The following is a 20912-nucleotide window of genomic DNA, read 5'->3' as shown; positions in this document are numbered from 1 at the left end:
TAAAGGTTACATGTTAAACATTTAATAAATATTTTCTCATATAATCATCATAACTATTATGGTACTATTGTTATTCCAGTTTATAGATAATGATGTGAAAATTAGGCTAAGTTATTACTTGTAATTATCACAAAACGGATAAATGTCACAGCTAGGGCCAGCCAGATTCTACACATCCCGAATCAGAGTCTAGCAGGATGAGACTGTCTGATCCTTCCATTCATGCACCCTCCTCTACTCCTGAGATCTAACCAAAGTCCCACAACCAGAGCCCTGGAAAAGTCTGGCACCCCAGCTTGTGCGGCTTTCAGCCTCCAGGCATATAGAGAAAGAAATTATGGGCACACTCCCATTCACAATAGCCTCAAAAAAAAAAAAAAAATATCTAGGCATAGACTTAGTCAAGGAGGTAAAAGACCTCTACAATGAAAACTTTAAGACTCTGAAGGAAAAGATAGAGGAAAACACTGGAAAATGGAAAGACACGCCATTATCATACTCATAGATTGATAGAATTAGTATTGTCAAAATGATCATTTTGTCAAAAATTACTTACAGATTCAGTAAAATCCCAATCAAAATCACTGAAATTAAAAGCTAATATCACCACCACCAACAAAAATATGTTACCAAAAAGAGCTTGAATAGCAAAAACAGTCCTGAACATAAAGAATAATGCAGGAGAATTATCACTCTAGACCTCAATATATAATACAAAGCCATAATAATTAAAACAATATAGTTGCCTAACTAATGTTTTTCTATTGCTGTGACAAAACACCATGACACAAAGCAACAAGAATTAATTTTATCTGATGCTTACAGGTAACAGCTCGTCAATGGGGAAAGTCAGGGCAGAAACTCAAGGAGGGCAAGAACTGAGGCACAAGCTATGGTTTGCTCTCAATGGCTTACTCAACTTTCTTTCTTATATAGCCCTGGACCACCTGTCCAGGAATGATACCACTTACAATGGTCTGGCCCTCCAACATCTTACTGAATAAGAGTAAGAAAACACCTCACATACCAACCATTGTGGTTCTCTTTTCGTAGATTGTGTCAAACTGACAAGAAAAAAACAGTGAGGACCAAAGTGCTGGTGCAAAAAACGGACATGTAGACCAATGGAACAAGACTGAATACCCAAATATGGGCACACTTAATTACAGCCATCTAATATCTGACAAAGATTCCAAACACATATACTGGAGAAAAGAAAGCATCCTCAACAAATGGAGCTGGGGAAACTAGATGTTCATATGAAGAAAAATGAAATTAGACCCATATCTGTCACCTGGCACAAAAACTAAGTTCAAATGGATCAAAGAGCTCGTCCTGAAACCTAAAACAGGGAAACGGCTAGAAGAAACATGGGCAGATAGCGTAGGATATACGAGTAGGGAGGGACTTCACAAATCTAAAAGCCTTCTTTACAGAAAAGGAAACAATCAGCATAGTAAAGACGAGTCTCACAGAGTGGGAATGAATCCTTGCCAGCTATACAATAAACAGAGAATCAATATCCACAGTGCATAAAGAACTCAAAGTACAAAGAAGAGCTAAAGTACAATGACTCATTAAACAAACAAACAACTAGGCTTGGGATCTGAACAGAGAGTTAGTTCTTTAGTAAAGAAATGGCCAGGATATATCTCAAAGATGTCCATTATCTATAACAACTAGAGAAATTAAGATGAAACAATGTCGAGGTTTCATTTTACCTCAGTGAGATTGGCAAAGGCCAATTAGACAACCACCAACAAATACTGGAGGAATCTGAGGGAAAGGAAACTCTCATTCACTGCTGATGGGATTGCAAAGTGGTCCAGTCACTATGGAAATCAGTGTGAGAAATACTCAAAAAGCTAAAAATAAATCCACTACATGACCCAGCTACAGCACTCCTTGGCATATGCTCAGAGGAGTGGACCTCCTACTCTGCAGATACTTGCTCAGGCATGGTCACTGTGGCTCTATTCATGAGAGCTAGGAAATAGAAACAACCCAATGGTTCCTTAACTGACAATAGATGAAATGAAAACATGGCACATATACACCACAAAATATCATTCGGCTGGAGAGGAAAATGAAATTGTGAAATTTTCATGTAGATAGGATGAAACTAGGAAAGAACATATTGAGTGAGGTAACCCAGACCCAGAGAGACAAATGTCATTTGCTTTCTGTCTAATCTGAGTTTCCTAAAGGAGACAACAGGGTTCAGGGGAGCAGTAGAGAAGAGTAGCAATGTACAAATGATTTGAAAAGAGAGATGGGAAAGGGGGGATCTTATTTAGAGAGGGGGAAAAGGAGAAAAAGAAGTGGAGAGGAGGGTAAGACAGAAAAGATGTATGAAAAAGTCTTAGGACTCCTTATCTCTATACCTAACATTACATATAATACTGATGAGTCTGTGTATACATATACATATATAGTTACATATATTATCTGGGCTGAGAAGCCTTTTTATTTTTGTAGGGTAGGGAGGGACATGGTTTCTCTGTGTAATAGTTCTGGCTGTCCTGAACTCACTTTGTAGATCAGGCTGGCCTCAAACTCAGAGATCCACCTGCCTCTGCCTCCCAAGTGCTGTGGTAAAAGGCATGTGCCACCATTGCTTGGCTCCTATTTAGGACTATATAATGTATATATAATATATTTATAAAATAACAATTAAAGAAACAATGATTTTTGAAAAAGAACGAAGGAGTGCCAGGGGAGGGCTGGAGTGAAGAGGCAAGGAAGTGGGAAAATGACTTAATTATATCTTAGAAAAAGACAGAATCACAGTCAGGAAGTGGACCTGATTTTACACACTCCAAACACCGTGTTAACCTTTATCAGGAAAAGTTGGCAATTTTGCAAAGCTAACAGTCAAAGAGACCTTTATTGGAGAATGGAGAATACACACCTCATCATTCACTTAGTGTCTTCTGTGAGAAGAATGACACACATCCTGGTTTTGCAAAGAATGTGAAAGCTTGGAAGGCACTTTGTTGTGGGATGAGTGCACCAGAAGTGTAAGGATAATGGCAGGACCCCATGGCTATTTTAACAAGTGATTTCCACCCCTTACAAGCATTCTTTTTTTTTTTTTTTTAACTATTAGAAGTTAACTAATGAACAGCTTAGATCTTTGCACAATCTTTCCTCATTTCCCACCACTTATAGATTCAAGCTTTCTCTCCTTACTAGTAAGTGCATTTAAAAAGGATGGAACAGACAGAGATCTGAGAAGCTTCTAGGTCTGGTTCTGAAGAACGAAAACTTAAACAATAGCAGTCAGGCAACAAAGGACAGACAGACAGACAGTTTGCTCTTACCTCTCCCCAGCTGCCGTAAGCCCATTGGGGACATGGGCCAGATTCACAGGCTCTTTGCTCATCCGGTTTGATTCTCTCTACACAGTCATTGGCTGTGTATCCGTTTTCATCCTGACACACCACAACTCGCCTCTGGGAGCCTCCAGCGCAGGTACTAGAACACTGAGCACACACAGCAGCAGATTTATCCTCAGCATCACCTGCCTCCTACCCACACATAAATCAGCTCCACAGAGGTGCCCTGAAGTCTTCACAGTGAAGAAAGTTAGTAGAGCCTGGGTACTCCCCCAAGGTGGAGCTGTTTATTTTGTACACATATGCAAATGCCTGAATGGTAGAGGGGAGCTCCCTTCACATTCTCCAGGCTGTCAGCGGGGTTCAGCTGCAGTGAGTGATTATGTTTAGAGTCCTCTATGCAGTCCTGTTCATTGTCCACCCATGTCTGTCCTCATCTCTGAGATGGACAACAGTGTCCCAGCTGTGGACATTTTTCAACATGTCAAGAGCTTCTAGAACCAATGTTTGAGTCTCTTTCAACACAGTGGTTCACCCATACTTAATAAACTGCCAATTATGGAAATCGAACTTGCATATGAACTCCTTCAGTGACTCCATAATGGTACCACAGAATGTCATTTAGAATTAGGCAATAGGCAACTATCCCCCTCGCCCCCACCCCTGCTTTGTCACAGGAACCTGTCTACTTCAGTGGCTGGTGATAGTAGAGCATGCTTTCTTTGTTTTTCCGCCTCCTCAATGAACTCAACTGAATTCCATCTTGACAAATCTCTCAGTCTGTTTCAGTGGAATGTTCTTGAATGGCCGTTGTTTGCATTTCAGTGGTTCAGTGGTTTCCCACACACACTTCTCACAGCTCTCACGTGAACCTACAATTGCAGTGTTTCTCTTTCCAGAAATTCCTCACCTTTTTAACCTAGTGAGACCAGGAAAGACTGGAGTGCTTACACTCAATGAGTCTTTGACGCAATGCAGTTTTCTCCAGTTAACAAGCTGAGTGGTTTGGTTTGAGTTTTAGGTTGCAGTTTCCAGAGAAAGTTTCCTACTGTGTAGCCTAAGCTAGTATCAGACCCATGTGCGATTCTCCTGCCTTGGCCTCTAGACTTCTGGGATTGCAGGCATGGGGGATACCAAATCCATCCCTCCACCACTCCAGTTCTCAAAGCCAGTATCACGACTGTGCCTCCACCATCTCAAGATGTGAAAAAAAATGTTGCTGAGTGTGTTTGACTACAGCTCAGTTTTGGTGCTGGCAAATAACAGTTGCTCCCCTGTCTTGGTCAGTTTATAAGTGATTTAAAAAGTTAAAAACCTTTCATAGCACATGGCATGGTCTTAGGTAAAAGCTGTGGCCTCTAAAGCCAAGGCCCTTAGCTTGATTCCTAGAACTCATTTGGTGGAAAGAGAAAATTGACTCTGGGAAGCTGTCCTTTGATCTCCTCTCATGTGTGCAATAAATAAATAAATGAAAAAGAAAAAAAGAGTGTAGCACACACCCTATGCAGAACCTCCACCTTTCAATCCTAGAGCAGGACATTAGTTCAACTGGTCACGTCTGGGAACTATTTACATGTATTTTGTCTAACTAATTTTTCCTTTTTTTCTCTGAAGATTCCAATATACTTACTCTTAGTCCACTTGCTTTTTTGCTTGTTTGTTTGTTTTAGTTTCAAGCTAATATATAATAAAGACACAGAGAACAATTCTCTTCATAGCTTTGAGGAGCAGAATTTAAAATACTAGTCCTGCATGTTGTAAATGGACTGGCCAGATCCCTTAAGCTTTTCCCACCAGGTACAATTTTGTACAGTTTTGTCTCATTCCTTTATGTTGTCACCTATGAGTCTTGTCACCCTAGCATAAGGAGCACTCAGCGTTACAAGCCAGTCACCCAGTCACCATATTTAACGCAAAGATGTATGAGCAAATTTCATTCCCCAGGGAGAGAGGGGACAAAACAATATGAGGCAAAAAAAAAAAAAAAGAAAAAAAGAAAAAAGAAAAATAAAGATAAAAAATTACACTGTACAGCTGAAGGCTCACTTAGACAAAGAGAAATAAAAATAAACACAAGAGAAAAGCCAAAAGCATCATAAGGAAAATAATATTCTTTCCTGATCTAATCTTTCCTGACTGGGGACTCCATCTCGGGGCAGATTCATTCAACTGGAAACAAACACATCTTCCCTATAAATGGATTTAAATAAAAATACTATTAAATGACAAAAACAAAACCCCTCCCTACACCAAACATCATCAACAGCAAAAAAGAACCCACAAAACAAAAACAACAACAACAAAAATCCCCTTTCATAACATCATCAAAGTATACTCAAACTCCTGTGACTTCTGAATTACTCGCTTTGTTGTTGTTGTTTCAAACCAGGAAAAACCATGATGCACTCAGTAATCACTGGTTCTGATCACTGGTCAGTTTTTTAGAACTGAAAACTTGCCTCAATGGGAGGGGGGGGGTTGGAGAAATGGGAGAGGAGGGGGAGGTGAGCAGGGGAAGGTGCTGGGTTAGAAAGACAACAGTCACACTCAGAGCTCTACACGGACTCCATCAGGACTCACCCTCAGTAATTCCACTGCATTCCCACTCACGGTGGGGGAGCAGCAGACTTGTAATTCCTTTCAGCCCAGAAATAACTTCACACAATTAGCGGTACTGGAGGGAAACTAGACATAAAGAACCCAACAAGACTCCCAGGGATCGGAACACCCACTCTAACTGCTCGGCCTCCAGAATCCGTTGTCATCCTTCCCTTTGGAACGCCAGTAAATGTCTTAGCATTCTATGGCGTATTTTTGAAAAAGTATCCAGCATTACAGTTTAAAACCATCCAAATGCAATTTCTTTCCTTTTGACCTTAAACGTTTTCAGGGCCTTGGTGTTTGGGAGCAGTTGTCTGGATTCATCCGGAAGCAGGAGAGGCACAAGGTCCTTTACATCCTCATCTCATTTAACCGGAAATCACAGACTGTGCTTAACTTTTGTAGATGAGGAAACTGAGGCTTGCTTACCTAGGAAAACACCTGCCTCCATTAAGAACTCCCCTTCAGCTCGTGGTAGCTCCTCAGGTGAACCTGCTTGCTGCCAAGCCTGACAACCTGACTTCAATCCTTGGGCCCACACAGTGGAGGGAGGGAATCCACTGCAGCTATTCACTGTCTGATTGTCAGGGACCATGCAGTGGCAGGCACACACATGTACAAATAAACATTTAAGAAGAAAAGAAAACAGAATGACTCTTCAGAAAAGTCTCTCTCTCTCTCTCTCTCTCTCTCTCTCTCTCTCTCTCTCTCTCTCTCTCTCTCTCTCTCTCTCTCTCTCTCTCTCTCTCTCTCTCTCTCTCTCTCTCTCTCTCTCTCTCTCTCTCACCTCCAGGCCTTCTCATCACCCAGGAGTGAAACCCTGGCCTCCAAAGGGGCTCTTCCCTGGGACTGCAGGGAGCCCATCGGCATTCACCCCACTTGACTGCAAACCATCTTTCGGAGGAAAAACTCTTCAGAGTCAATGCTAGTCTGCTTTTCACCAGACACTATCAAGTTGGAGAGAGGTAAGCAGGGTGGATACTCACTGCTCCCCAGGGGCCTGTCCTCCACTGGTTTCCTCCAAGCACGTGGGTGCGGCTAGGGCTGTCACTCCTGGGACGGAAGTCCTCGTTTTGAAATGGGTGAGACAAGCCAGTCCATTGAGGGCATGGTGACATGGAGCAGTCCTGGTCAGTCTCTGGGATATAATCCGGGTCACACTCACTCTGATCCATCACTTGGTCACTGTAGTTGACACACACCACTTGTCGGGTTGCCTTACCTTGCCCACAAGTCACGGAACACTATGTTGGATATTTAGAAAGAAAGAGGGGACTGTCATTTGGGAGTCAGAGTTATGTCTTTGAGTACCCGTTTCTTCAGGTGGCGGAACATTTTCCCAGGTATCCAGCTAAAGGTCTTAGAATCAGTCTTGATTGCTTCCTTCCGTTCCCAGGATATCTCTTGCCAGAATTAAAGTCAGAGTTATCAGCTGGGCTCCTCCGCTTTGGACTTGACACACCCCACATATGTGTTGTTTAGCAGTGCCACCCACTACACCTTAACTCACACACCCATCTGGTGACTTCCAAGCTCAGTAGACTAATATCCAAACTCCTCGTTGATTTGCTAGGGCTTTCATTACAGAACCTCTGGCGACTGCCTTGGCTGTTCTTTCTTTCTTGATATACTGTACTTAAAATTCTTGAGCAAGCCAAGAAGCACTCGGCTCAGGGCCATTCTGAGAATGCAGTTGCTGTGGCATCACTCACACAGCCTCCGTCACGCTCTTCTCCCCCAGCTTCACGAATTCAAGCGAGAGCGTTTGTCATTTGTTGAGTCCCTATTGGATGCTAAGTACCTCTTGGATGCTAAACATCCAAAGAATATAATCTCAATCACACCAACAGTGTGTGTGTGTGTGTGTGTGTGTGTGCAGGTCTGAGAATGATCAACATTGTCTTTCTATAATTCCTTTTTTCATTCCCTTGGGAAAATATCTCACTAAACCATAGACTCTTAGTTTTCAGCTAGCCAGCAAACTCTGGGGATCCTTTGGAATCTGTTTATCTCTCCCTGGCACTAAGTACCAGCATGCCCACCATGCCCAGCCTTTATGTGGTGCCAGGAGTGTAAACTCAGGTCCTGCTGGCACCAAGAGTGCTCTTACCCACTGAACCATATCCTAGGCCCATTCTTCGTTTAAGAGCAGAGAAAAATGTGGCTCACAGACTTTAAATTGCTCTGACTCAGGCAATCAATGAATGACTAGGTCTGAGTCTCTGTAGCTCTGTGACTCCCCATCTCACACATATGTTTTGAAATGTCCTGCAATATTAATCTTATTTTCTCACAGCTTCCTTGTTCACCTAACCTAAGCTACTTCCTGGATTGTGGGAGTGTTGAAGGGCTGACATCGGAAGGTGGCAGAAGAAAGGTTCATCTGCTTTTATAAAAGTTCTCACAGATGGTGATTGTGTCCCTAAAAGACAGGGCTCACAGCACTGTGAGAAGGACCCATGACACTCCTGGAAGGGAACCAAGGGACACACCTGCCTTTGAGAGATCACAGGATACATGAACAATCAGACTCGAAGTCAGAGGACCACTAGCCCGCTTCCTCTCTTTGCCACTATTTGGGGCGCTCTAAGTCAGTTATGTACTGGTGTGCCTCTGCATACTGAGATCTGCAGTCAGCCCAGCATGACAGGTACTGATTCACATACTGTTTTAAATGTGCACTCCTTGGACATTTGACTAGCTAGATACATATGTGTGAAGTAGGGTAATTTAAGTATCATGTCCAACTCTGAATATTATCTGTTCATAATATGGACTCTCCAACTCCTTATCCTCACACCCCCATCTTCCAATCCCATCCAACCCCACAAAACTCGTGCTTACAGAGCTCCAGTCTAGAGCCTTCCACTGTCCACAGGCTGTCACGGAACACTCTTCCTTGGCTACTGGCTTAGGCAAGGTAGCACAGGCACCCTCATCAGCCACAGAACCGTCCGCATCCCGGCAGCTGACATATCTCATCCGGGTACCTTTTCCACAAGTGGCTGAGCACTGGGTGTTGGAGTGAAAGGACACAGACATGTCATTTCGAATGGCTTCCTAGTGTTTTTTCACTTAGTCCAGTTTCTTATCAGTTTTTAACCACCTTTCTATAGTCAGGTCAGAGAACCTCTCTTCTCTGCACACCTCCCCACTTTTCCCCTAGTTCGGCTCTTACTGGAGTCCAAGACCCAAATCGCCACTGGGTTCTGGGTACACTGTGTGCATTTCTCCTTGGTTCCAGGGCGGGTATGGAAGGATGACAGGATGGTAATTCACAGTCCTAGACATGAAAGGAGAAAACATTTACCTTCCAGGCAGCACATGTTCATAAACACAGTTATGATAAAAGAGCACACCACACCGAGAAGTCTAAACACTCCCATTTCTGCCTGTTTCTACAAGCCCGTGGCCTCACTTAGCCCCTGACCTCTCTTAGCCCCAGTTGCTTTAGTTTCAAAGATGGATATGATCTGCATCCCTTTCTGGATGCCTTAACACAGGGCAGGGTCTTCTTAATGATCATTAAAGCTCTGCTTAGCACCTGCTTATAGGAAAGGAGAGGAAACACAGTGAAGGGGTGTGTATGTCTGGAAAGAGCAGGATAACATTTAAAAATTATTAACTGTTAATGTTTAAATATTCTCCAGGCTAAATTGTGTTCTCACGTTTCAGGTAGTTTCCTAATCAGAATTTGCTAATCCTAAACTTGTTTTCCCAGGGGGCACCTAAAGATAACACCCAGAGCCCTGAAGGTCAACCGTTGATAAAAAGGAATTTTCTGCCGGCCAGGGGTAGGAATTCTCACAGTGCCCCCCAACCACTCGGAGAACATAGCTGTAGTGAACTCAGTCATCTGTGGGTGGATACAAGACTCTTATTTACCGAGTGGAAAACAAAAGAGTACACCTGTTTATAATCACTCCCAGCTGCAGGCGCTGCCCATAGCTCTGAGTTTGATACATAGTTATCAAAGGCTCAGGAGTCAGCTGACTTGGTGCAGAAGGGCTGGGGCCCGAGGCTGAAGGTCACCACTGTTTGGTGGCCTTCAAACTTTACATATGGCATGGCCTTTTCCTTTGCCTAGTCTCCAGAGAGTCCCAGGGGACTTTTGCAAAAAGTCAACATTTGTACATAGGCTTTGCATGTAGGAGCCTATGGATAAATGAACAGTCTAGAATGAGAAAAATCCCATTAAAATTGCTAAGGGAATTACTAAGATTTCACTGATGTAAAGACTGACATTTTTCTTGGGATGAACTACTAAATGCACTCGCGTATGTGTGTGTGTGTGTGTGTGTGTGTGTGTGTGTGTGTGTGTGTGTGTGTGTGCCTGTGTAGGCCAGACGTCTTTCTTAATAACTTGGTACCTTAATTTTAGAGACAGGGTTTCTCACACAAAGTGCAGCTCACTGATTGGATAAGTTTACTGGCCCATGAGTTCCAGGAATACACCTATTTCTCCCTCCTACCTCAGGATTACAGAGACTCACCCCAATGCCCAGCTTTTACATGAGTACTGGGGAACTGAACTCAAGTTCTCACGCTTGTGCAGAAAAAAAATTTCCCAACTGAGTCAATTCCCTGTCCCGCAAACCTCCCATGTAATTTTTAACATTTTAATAAAAAATAAAGTTAGTAGAGTTATACCACTTATTAGGCTAATTGATAATATGATGAACATCAGTATATTCACCCTTTGTGAATTTTATCCATCAGTGACATGTAGTGAAATGCACCCAACTGAAGACAGCCCATTGGCTGCTCAAGGCCTTTTTAAAAAAAATGCATTGAGTGCTGAGTAAAGACTTGGCTTAAATCTATCTTTAGTAGTTATCAAATCTGTTATGCAAACTCAAACCTTCTCTTGATATAGATGATAACATGCTCACTCAAAGAACAGTGAGCTTGGGAAACACCATACTCTCCTAAAGGGAAAACCTGTGTGTGTGTGTGTGTGTGTGTGTGTGTGTGTGCGAGCGAGCACTCATGCATGTGCAGATATTTGCATTTCTGTGCACAGTTAGACACTTTTTTGAGTTGCAAGCTATGTAGCAAAAATTTACCAATGACATTAAACTGACAATTATCTCAGATTTCATATAGACAATTGGTTCTAATAATAGACTTCTATTGATTTTTTTGTTCAACTTTTGAACCTACTGCCAAAGGATGACTATAATTGCTGAAAAAGATAGTTGAAGTGTGTCACTGAATTATATTTAATGTGTGGGTGTTTAGGAGATGAGGTGCAGGCGGGATATAGCTGAGTGGGTAGAATTCTGGCTAGTATGCATGAGAACCTAGGTTTAAAACTCAGGACTGCTTGAACCAAGGCGACCTGTAGGACACTCACAACTCAAGAAGTAGAAGGCAAGAGGATCAGAAATTCAAAATTGTTCTTAGCTACAAAAAAACGGAGCCAGCCTCGGCTGCCTGAGACCGTACACTACTGAAGCATTTTTTTTTTTTTTTACAGAAACAGAAAATAATTTTCAAATATTCACCTTCAGGTGTTATTCACAGTGAACCAACTACAACTTGTTAGTGTCTCTGTCACTTTCTGCCATCAGAAACAAGAGACAAAGCAGTCAATGGAGCTGTAAGTTATAGCACCTGCTGGCATGTGTGTGCTCTCTCACTATGCCAGATGCCAAGCTTCACACTTGACCTTGTTAACAGAGCTGAGGAGACACCACAGATGCGTGCAGGTGTCAGTGACCTGGTGAGCATGGTGAACGAGATAAACGGTGGCGTTCTAGGTGGTGACTTGTGAAGATTTACCTACTGTCCCCCCCAGCACTCTGCCGTTTTAAGAGCAGCCTCCAGCTCACAAGGCCCTGCAAAGTTTGCTGTTTGTCTTAAGAGTTGCCCCAGAGTGGCTTGAGTGGCACAGGTTCTTGTACTTAAGCCTAAACTCCTGGGGAATCTTCAAATAAATAGTGTAAGATTTCCAAGTTCAAGATAAAGGCAACTAATATTTGCTATTCGATGAAACACTAATCTACAGATACTTAAAACAACTTAAAAAAAAACAAAAAAAAAAAAAAAAAAGAAGTTAGATTCTAAACAGAGAAAATAAGAAGTAATGCCCAGGTCATCCCATACCCAAGCTCTTCAGCCTATGGAGTTCTCTATAGAAATGTTTTGATTTTGTCTGAACCAGTGAGATTTTGGGACTTTATGGCCCAAAACCAATGCCTGAGTTGAAACAGGAGACTCACCTGGGTGTCGGTTGGCCTAGTTGCTGCGTTACAGTCATTGTCATTGACCACTGACATGTAAGTCCCCATGATGCACTTCACTGCCCTTAGCTGGTATCCCTGTCCACAAGTGACACTGCACTGAGAGAATGAAACAAAACGAAATGTCACCAAACCCTTTCTTTCATACACACACCTCATGATATCCTCCAAGAGAAAAGTCCGTCTGTCACAGTGGACCTCAGGGCTGGCACGGACAGATTTGGTAAAACTATGTCATCTTGCCTCACACAATCTACACTGGTCAGTTATTATAATGACGCTTAGAATTTTGTCTGTCTGCTATTGGAGTTACACTTGTAAGGGTTTAGCTTCTTGATCATGAGCTCCAAGAGGAGGAGAAGCACATCTCCATAGCTGTCAGAATGCTACCTGCTAGGGTATCCTGGCTAATAGGTATTTCGTAGACCTCTGTGATCGTCAGCTTCTGGGAAATAAGTCTCAGCAAATCACTGAAAGTTGTATCAATATTTCTGCATAGGATGCTTTTTGCAGAGTTATTAGCAAGAAGGAGACAAGATATTGAAAAGTACCTACATATACAATAGTCAAATGTTAGTTAAATATATCACAGCATACAGATAGTACAGAGATCAATACAGTTGCTGCAAGGCACTCTGCCAGAGGTACAGGCCAAGGAAAGGGATGTACGAGGGAATCCTATGGGTAAGGCAGCAGAAGATGTTGAAAGAATCCATCCCTGCACTGGAAAAGTCACTAATCCAGCAACAACCGTTATGTTAACTATTAACTGGGGTTTTAATGATAGTAACTTTAAAACTTGCAGTAAGTAGACAAGCACTTAATGAAGAAAGAATCTGCCCAATTGGGTAACAAAGGATCAAGACAGCTCCTACTCTTGCAACCACACTGTGCATTCATCTCAATGTACATGTAACATTGTTTCAAGATGGGCCACCAGTGAGGCCACACAGTCAGCATCAGTACATTGATAAGATAACAAGGGACATATCTCCTCTGACCACAGTGAAATGAGACAGTAACAAAAGCAAACCTGGAAAGTTTACCACTGTGTGGGAATTGATAAATTTCCTGGATTAATTAAGCAAGTACTATGTCAGAGGACAAATCGCCGGGATATTGGAAAATACTCTGGGGAGAAAGAGAGAGAAGCAGAAGAGAACTGGAGAGATGAGGTGGAAGCAGGGTGCACAGGGAAATGGATCGCAGCAATGGCTACACAAGAAGAACGATTTCAAAACAATAGCCTTACTAGCAATAGGAGCTTACCTTCAAGCTGTGGAGGGTAACCTATAGCATTGTGGAGGGTAACCTATAGCATTGTGGAGGGTAACCTATAGCATTGTGGAGGGTAACCTATAGCATTGACAATACCCTGTAGTACTGGGGTGGTGATGGTAATAGTGGTGGTGATGTCTATGGGACCCTTTGACCAATGACGCAAAAAGACGTAACACATCCTTGGTACTGGAGCTTTTAATTTGATAGCATTTGGTGTCTAGTTAGGGTATTGTCCTCTATTATTTGGTGACTTTGTTTAAGTTCAGTTGTCTTCAGTGGAGTGACACTGGATATATCGATCACACTTCGAGTCATTCTCTGTACTTAGGAGTAGATGACCAATGCAAATCAGACTCCATGGTTTTTAGTGGCTCTTTGGCCACTAAAAGAAAGATCATTAAGGAAGAAAAGGAAGAGCAAGCTAAACCCTATAAGTAATAAATACCACAGTAGACTTGAACGAGTTAGAGACTAAAACAAAAACCCATAGGACAGAAGGTGTGGCTTGGTGGGAAAGCACATGACTGGCATTCAGGAGGGCCTAGGTTCAATCCCAATTCCAAAAGACTGGGAAGAAATAAGTATATGAATATATCTATAAAAAGAGATTGACTCAATAATAAAAATTTTCCAATAAAGTTCAAGCGAATGCTACTAAATATTCAAAGGAACACTTCCAAAATATTGAAGAGGGATCATTTCCACAAGGTCAGCACCTAAATACCCAAGAACCAAATATCTTGTCTCTTATTAAAAATGCAAAGAGCATTCTAGGCAAGAATATTGAAACAACCTTCAGTTATTTCTTGAGAACTTATCCCATAGGACCAGTGATATCAATATCAAAAGTGTGTGTGTGTGTGTGTGTGTGTGTGTGTGTGTGTGTGTGTGTTGGGGAATATAGACAAATATCTCTTGTAAATAAAGATACAAAATCTTTCAAGTACATACTAGCAATTAAATCTTGAAACATAAAATGGGTTGTAGTCATTTGGAATTTAACCCAGGAATGCAAGGATGACTTGAAATTTAAGAAAATAATTAATGAAATATATCATCTAAGGAGATAAAACAGAAAAAAAATGCCTAAAAAGACCTATGATCATGACATTGAAAACAATGTCACTTGGCAAATTAAAAAAAAAAAAAAAAAAAAGCACCTTTTCATGCAAATCTACCCACAAAACAAGTAATAGGGTCTTTCCTCAGTGTGGTAAAACACCCCTCCACATGCTTCCTACACAGTAGGAAAGGCTTTCTCCTCTGAGGTCAGGAACCTGAAAAGGATGTCTCCTGTAACCTTCACTATTCTGAGCACACTGGAGGTCTAGCTGGAGATAAACCAGGGAGAGGTAAAAGTCAGATTGGAAAGAGAAGCCAAGCCTTGCCTATCTGCAGACGTTATCACAACAAACACAGACATCTCAAAGAATCTTACAGGGAAACCACCAGAGCTAACACTCAAATCTAGCAGTTTCTAGACACCAAATGAAATAACAATAATAATAGAAAGGATGATGATGGTGATGATGTGTTCTACAAATCATCAAAAGTAACCAAAAGGGAAATTAAGAAAATAAGTGCATTTCGAATATCTGGAAGAATAAAAACATCAGAAAAAAAATGTAACCATTAAAGTGAAAGACTTCTACGATTAAAATCTCTAAAGGAGTAAAGAAATTAAAAGGCTTAAATAAACTGAAAGATACTTATTTACTGTAAAATAAGGCTAAAAGTTGTCAATATTCCCCAAACAGATCTAGAGTCCACTCAAACCCAATGAAAAAGATCACATGGCCTTTGTAAAGCATGAATACAAACTGGTTCACACAAAAAGTTCATATGAAATGGGAAGAGATTCCAAGCACCAACAAATATAGAAAACAAATACAGTTAGAGGACTCATGTTTTCCAGTCCCATTTTTGAAAGGAATTGTAATGGTTTCACTCTGGCATTGGGACAGGTAGTTTGAGCAGTGGGGCAGAGTTCCGAGTCCAGAAACAGCCTTTGATGTCTATTATGCTCTAGTGGCTTTGTGACAGGTGTGCCTACTGTTAACAGAGAAAGTCTCTTTTACAGCTGTTTACCCACATGTGTGAAGCCAGATTCCCACTACACACACACACACACACACACACAATGCATCAGTTGTCTAAAACCAATAGCTCCAACTATTTTAACTCTAAAAATAAAAAGGGCATTCGTGCTATTGGATCTGCCAATGGTTTGTTCACTATGATACTGTAAGCAAAGACAACAAAAGAGCAAATAAATTGCACACTGCCTGAATGAAAAACATCTGTCCATCAAAGGACATGATCAGCAGAGTTTTAAAAAGCAACAAATGGGAGAGAAGAAAGTATTTGTAAATGCTACATCTGAGTTTTAAGGATATGTACCCAGGATGTGTACAGAACTCAAATAACATCGCAGCATCCCGACCTTTAAACAGTTGGATGAGACTAGGAAAAGGAATGGTACTGGGTAGACAGATTGTGGGGAAAGTGGGGGAAAGGCTTGGACAGAGTTCCATGTAGTTCAGGCTGGCCTTACCCTGTCTATGTCAGCAGAGTTAACTCTGAACTTCTGGTCCTCCCTCCATCTCCTAATGACAGACATATACCGGCGTATGTCTGGTATACACTAGCATTCCTAGTGTATGTGTTATGCTAGGGATGAACCCAGGACTTGGTTCATGCTAGAAGAACACTCTGCCTACAGAGCCACTCCCCAGGTCAGATAGGACAAGAAGTTTGACTAGATATTTCTCCAAAGAAGATACTCAAATGGTAACAAACACATGGCCGATTAATCAACATCCATTACTGTTAGGGAAGTAAGAACAGACACCGTACCGAGACAGCACAGGGTTACAGTTTTAAACAGGCAATAGTAACTGTTGACAATGATATGAAAGAAATTGTATATTTGTTTATATAGTGCTAGGAGGGATGGAAAATGGTACAGCCTCCATGGAGAGCCACTTGGAAGTTAAAAACCTAAGCACAGAATTACTATAAGATCCAGCAATTATATTCCTGGGTAACAGATTCCAAATAAGTGTCATTGGGCACTAAAATAGATATGTGTTCATTTATGCCAGCACACTTCATAGTCGTCAAAGTGTGGGAAGAATCCAATTATCTATTTTAGACACTCCTCCACACAATGGGATAGGACTCAGACATTGACAGGAGGCAGATGAGGTGGGAAAGCCTTGTGGGGTGTGAATGAAGCCAGCCACAGAGGATGCCTGTTACATGCTTATGAAAAGTCCAGCTTATGCAAATTCACAGACACCAAATACAAACTGGGGGGTTTCCAGAAGCCAGCGAAAATGGGGGTGGGAAATAATTGCTGAATGTATATAGGGTTTCCTTTGGGGTGCTGGAAATAGTTTGCAAGTAGATCAAGGGCATAAAACATGAATACACTGAATAACACCAATTTGTTTCAGATACTGTTTTATGTCCTGTGTGTTTCTATTCAATCAAAGATATAGGCAGAATACAATTCCAATGCAAGGCTTAAAAATGTGTGTGTGTGTGTGTGTGTGTGTGTGTGTGTCTGTCTGTCTGTGTGTGTGTGTGTGTGTGTGTGTGTTTAATTCTGTGCTCAGTTAGCAGTGTGTTTGATTTTTTTTTTTTTTTTTTTTGCTAGCTCATAGTTTGGAAATTTTTCTTATGAGTTTTTTTGATTGTTTAATAACATCTTAAAAATTAGTGTTTGCCTAAATTGCATGACTAGTTAGAACGAGATGGGCAAAGGATGAATGAGAACCTGGTCTGTCAGCTGTGGCAGACATGATGTCACTTCCTGACAGACAGTAAGCACAAGGTTAACACTCGCTCATTAGTTAGGACATGCTATAGATATTTGGACCAATAAGAAACACTGTCTGGGAGGATAAAAGGCTCCTTTTCCTTGTTTAGACATGATTTGCCACTGGACTGGGGCATCCTCTGGAGCAGAAGATTCTGGAGTGACAGTAGGGGGTCTGAAAGTGGTTCCATGGGTAAAGGTGCTTGTCCCCAAGTTGAGTCCTGAGGACCCACCTGGTGGAGGGAGGAACCAGCTCTGTAAGTTGTCCTCTAGCCTCCACAGGTACAGAACAGATGTCTTGCTCTCTCTCCCACTTCCCACCTCCCGCCTCCACACACTAAGTTTTAAAAACGTAATAACACGAATTTGCAGAACACTATCAGTAAGGACGAGGAAGCCCGAGACACGGTTGTAAAGCTGCCTATGTATTGCATACAAGTTTGAAAATGGAGACAGAGGCTAAGGGACAGGAGTGGCTGTGGCTGTCAGAGCGGAGGGGTCATTCTTCAACAGATTGCATAAGTGACAGCGGGCAGCTGTCCCACTTCTACTGGGAACTTGGAGTGCTGCTTAAATAGTACGAGGCACTTGCTTGCTTCTATATTAGGAAAGACTAGATTCCAACAGCAAACTGGACCCAAGGGACGTGCACTCTCTCCTTTTGAAATGGTAGATGTGGAACCCATTACACACTAGAAGACTGGGAAAAGATTCTCAACCTGATGGTTATAATGCTGGACCCCTTTGATCTGACTACATTTGAAGAATCTCACTTATTTATGAGAGGTGAGTTTTTGGATTCCTCTCGTTGGCAGCCAAAACATCCCTTCCCAAGCACAGCGCAGACCCTCTGGTCCAAATCAGCTGGCAGGCAGGACGGCATACCCACGGAGGCTCGTGCCAGGAAAGATTACATCTGCCAGATGCCGCGTCTGTTGTGAATTTGTTTAAATACTTGTGTGCAGCTTAGAACAGGGTGAAAACCTGCACGTGGAGTTGTAACTGGAGTAATCAGCTCCAGCAGGGCAAGGTAACCCTGGAAGCCTCGCAGGACAGCAGGCCGCTGAGTTCCAAGTCCTGGACCTGGAGGCACTGAAGTACAGCACTGGCCAAGTCACCCAGCGCGCGGGGCTGTAAAACCCCACTGCTGGAATGCCCCTCTCCAGATAAGGGGGAAAAGAATGCAGTTAAGAATCTTATCATTCAAAATACCTGTCCCCAGGGACCCGCCTGCCAGGCTGCGCACTCTGGCTGCTGACACGTCTGCATGGGATCCGGCTTGGCCTCAGGGTCACACATTCTATCGCTTAATCGATCTTCCCCGAACTGACACCAGACCTGGCGGTGCTTATGTCCTTTTCCACAGGTGACCAAGCACTGGAATGAAAAACAGAGGCCATCGGGGTTGTCTCTGATCAATGTGCTGGGGCCTGTGGGGGCTGTTCTCTAATGAGAGCAGGTGGCCTCTTCCCACACCCAGCCCCTCCCCGCTGCTGGGCAGCAATGAGCAAAGCACATGCAGTGTTCACGTCACTTCCTTTCTTCCCGTTCTTTCCTCTTTCTCCTTTCCCTCTTTCTTTTTATCCTGGCCCGGCCTCCTGAGGTCCAGGATGGCCTCCGATTCGCCATCACTGAACATTCCGATCCTCTTGCCTCTACTGCCTGACTCCTGTCACTGTAGGTGTATCCAACCCAGGGCTCTGTGCTGCATGTGGAGCAAGTGCTCCTCCAGCTGAGCTATATCCCCAGCCTCCTCCTGGGTTCTTACTCGATTTCATTAGGATTCTCATTGTGCTTCACCCATATTGCTCCCGATAGCTGTGCCCCACCCCCATTCCTTCCACTCTTCCCCCCAGCTCCTTCTTCTCCTTTTCCCCCTGAATTATTATCTTTTATTCCCTTCATATTTGAGGTCTTATGGCTAGATTTGAACACAAAAAACACCAGAGTACCATGCTCTGAGAAATAATCAGTAGTTGGGATTTTCCATCACAGAGGTTCAGTGTGAAGAATTAAAAGCCCCATCAACTTGTTCATCTCTAGAATCAAGTCACAGTGTCTCTGTGCCTCAATATTTACATCTATAAAATGGGCATAACAATAATTCTGACCTAGAGAAGCTAAAGTGTCTAGCATGTACAGTAGTAGTATATGACATTCTCAAAAAAGAAAAAAATGTTAAATAAATATATATAAACATCATTACTATTTGGACTCATTTTGGAAAAATTAAAAAATGCCTAAAGAGCACAGAAGGCAAACTAAAATAAGCAAATGGTTTTTTCAACTTTTTACCTTTTTCCTTTCCAGACCATTTATCCAAGAGTATTGAGTGTTAACTCAGTGTTGGGATAATCAAGTACGTTCAGTATTTATTCAATATATATCCCAGTAGGTTAAGCACTGAATTCTTGATTTTTGAAAATATGATTGAAGACTGCAGTTTCACATTTAACTTAAATAGCTAATATTTTAGTGTTCAGTTGTTGATGAAGTCAGACATGATGGTACATGTCTCTATTCCCACTCTTGGGAAATCAGGAATTCAAGACCACCCTTGGCTATGTGTGGTGTGGGGTAATGTAAGGGTGTGTGTATAGGAGCTGTCGTGGCAACTTGGCCTCCCCACATTCCTGACTTGTCTAGTTAATAAGGGACATCTATTCCTCGTCTACTTGGATCCTCTGAAGGAGGTGAAGTAAGGATTCCTCTTGCTGAGGGTCTCACTGGCCTGTAACAATGTTGGATTACATCGGTAGTGAAGATGGATTCTGAATCCAAAGATCCAGAGACTGGGCACAAATGGGGTTGCCTTGGGGCTTCATAAAGCAAGAGATGAGAAGTCATTATTCTGGAACACGCAGCCTGGGCTTCCTCCTAACCAAGTGCGCCCATGTGACTGGACGTGTAAGCCAGGTGGTCTAATCTCTTATTTCAAAGACAAGGAAGATGGAAATCCTCTTTGTTGGATTCATGTCTAAAGTATTTTAACCTCACACTTAATTAAGCCTCAATTTCCAGCCAGCGATTTGTAGTTCAAAGTGGGGGAAGGGGAGAAGCACTCTGTCAAAGTCAACAGCAGAAATCACTGGACTGTGAGATCCCGCCGAGCCCCCGGTGACTCTGAGGTCCCAGGGAGAATAAAGGATTTCAGTCATGATGTAAATGGAGAATCAGAGTCATTAGTCCTCAGGGTGGGAGTGTGAGATGGAAGAACTGTACAGCAGTCTACACCTCTGCCAGATGCTGGGGAGTCGGGAAGCATCAGCTGAGCTAGGAACCAGGGCTCCCTTCTCACCTCTGACCAGTCTCCTGTTTTCCACTGAGGGCAGGAGAACTCATTGCATCTCTGCACAACGACTTTGTCCTGCTGTGTGCACTTGCTGTCATCCAGGACGTCACTGCGGGTGCTGACGCAAATTGCTCTTCTTCTCTGGGTACCGCCACCACAACTTTTCGAACACTGTGATCATTAAAAATAAAATAAAAGAGAATAGGGCGTTTCTAAGTTCCTGATAAAGAATGCTGAAAGTCAGGGCCATGCTGTTTCTTTCAACCCGTAAGAAATAAATGCCCTGCCACAACCAAGGGTAGTTCTATTTATTTATGACGATTTTTTTCAAT

General features: G+C 42.5%; 1 protein-coding gene across 1 annotated transcript in view; it reads right to left on the bottom strand.

Annotated features, from left to right (window-relative positions):
- The window catches only part of ADAMTS9 (ADAM metallopeptidase with thrombospondin type 1 motif 9), a gene marked incomplete at its 5' end in the record, with an annotated part of 164561 nt that overhangs the window by 78103 nt on the left and 65546 nt on the right, over window positions 1-20912 (bottom strand). Inside the window, 7 exons of the mRNA XM_080913845.1 lie at window positions 3324-3485; window positions 6926-7183; window positions 8784-8951; window positions 9118-9222; window positions 12164-12283; window positions 18501-18665; window positions 20587-20751. Of these exons, the coding sequence (XP_080769971.1) occupies window positions 3324-3485; window positions 6926-7183; window positions 8784-8951; window positions 9118-9222; window positions 12164-12283; window positions 18501-18665; window positions 20587-20751 (1143 nt within the window). The remainder of the gene's footprint in view (window positions 1-3323; window positions 3486-6925; window positions 7184-8783; window positions 8952-9117; window positions 9223-12163; window positions 12284-18500; window positions 18666-20586; window positions 20752-20912) is intronic.

The sequence above is a fragment of the Micromys minutus genome (genome assembly GCF_963924665.1).
Source record: "Micromys minutus genome assembly, chromosome: 3".
NCBI lineage: Eukaryota > Metazoa > Chordata > Mammalia > Rodentia > Muridae > Micromys > Micromys minutus.
Note: the sequence above shows the minus strand (reverse complement) of the source record. Positions and strands in the feature narration are given on the sequence as shown.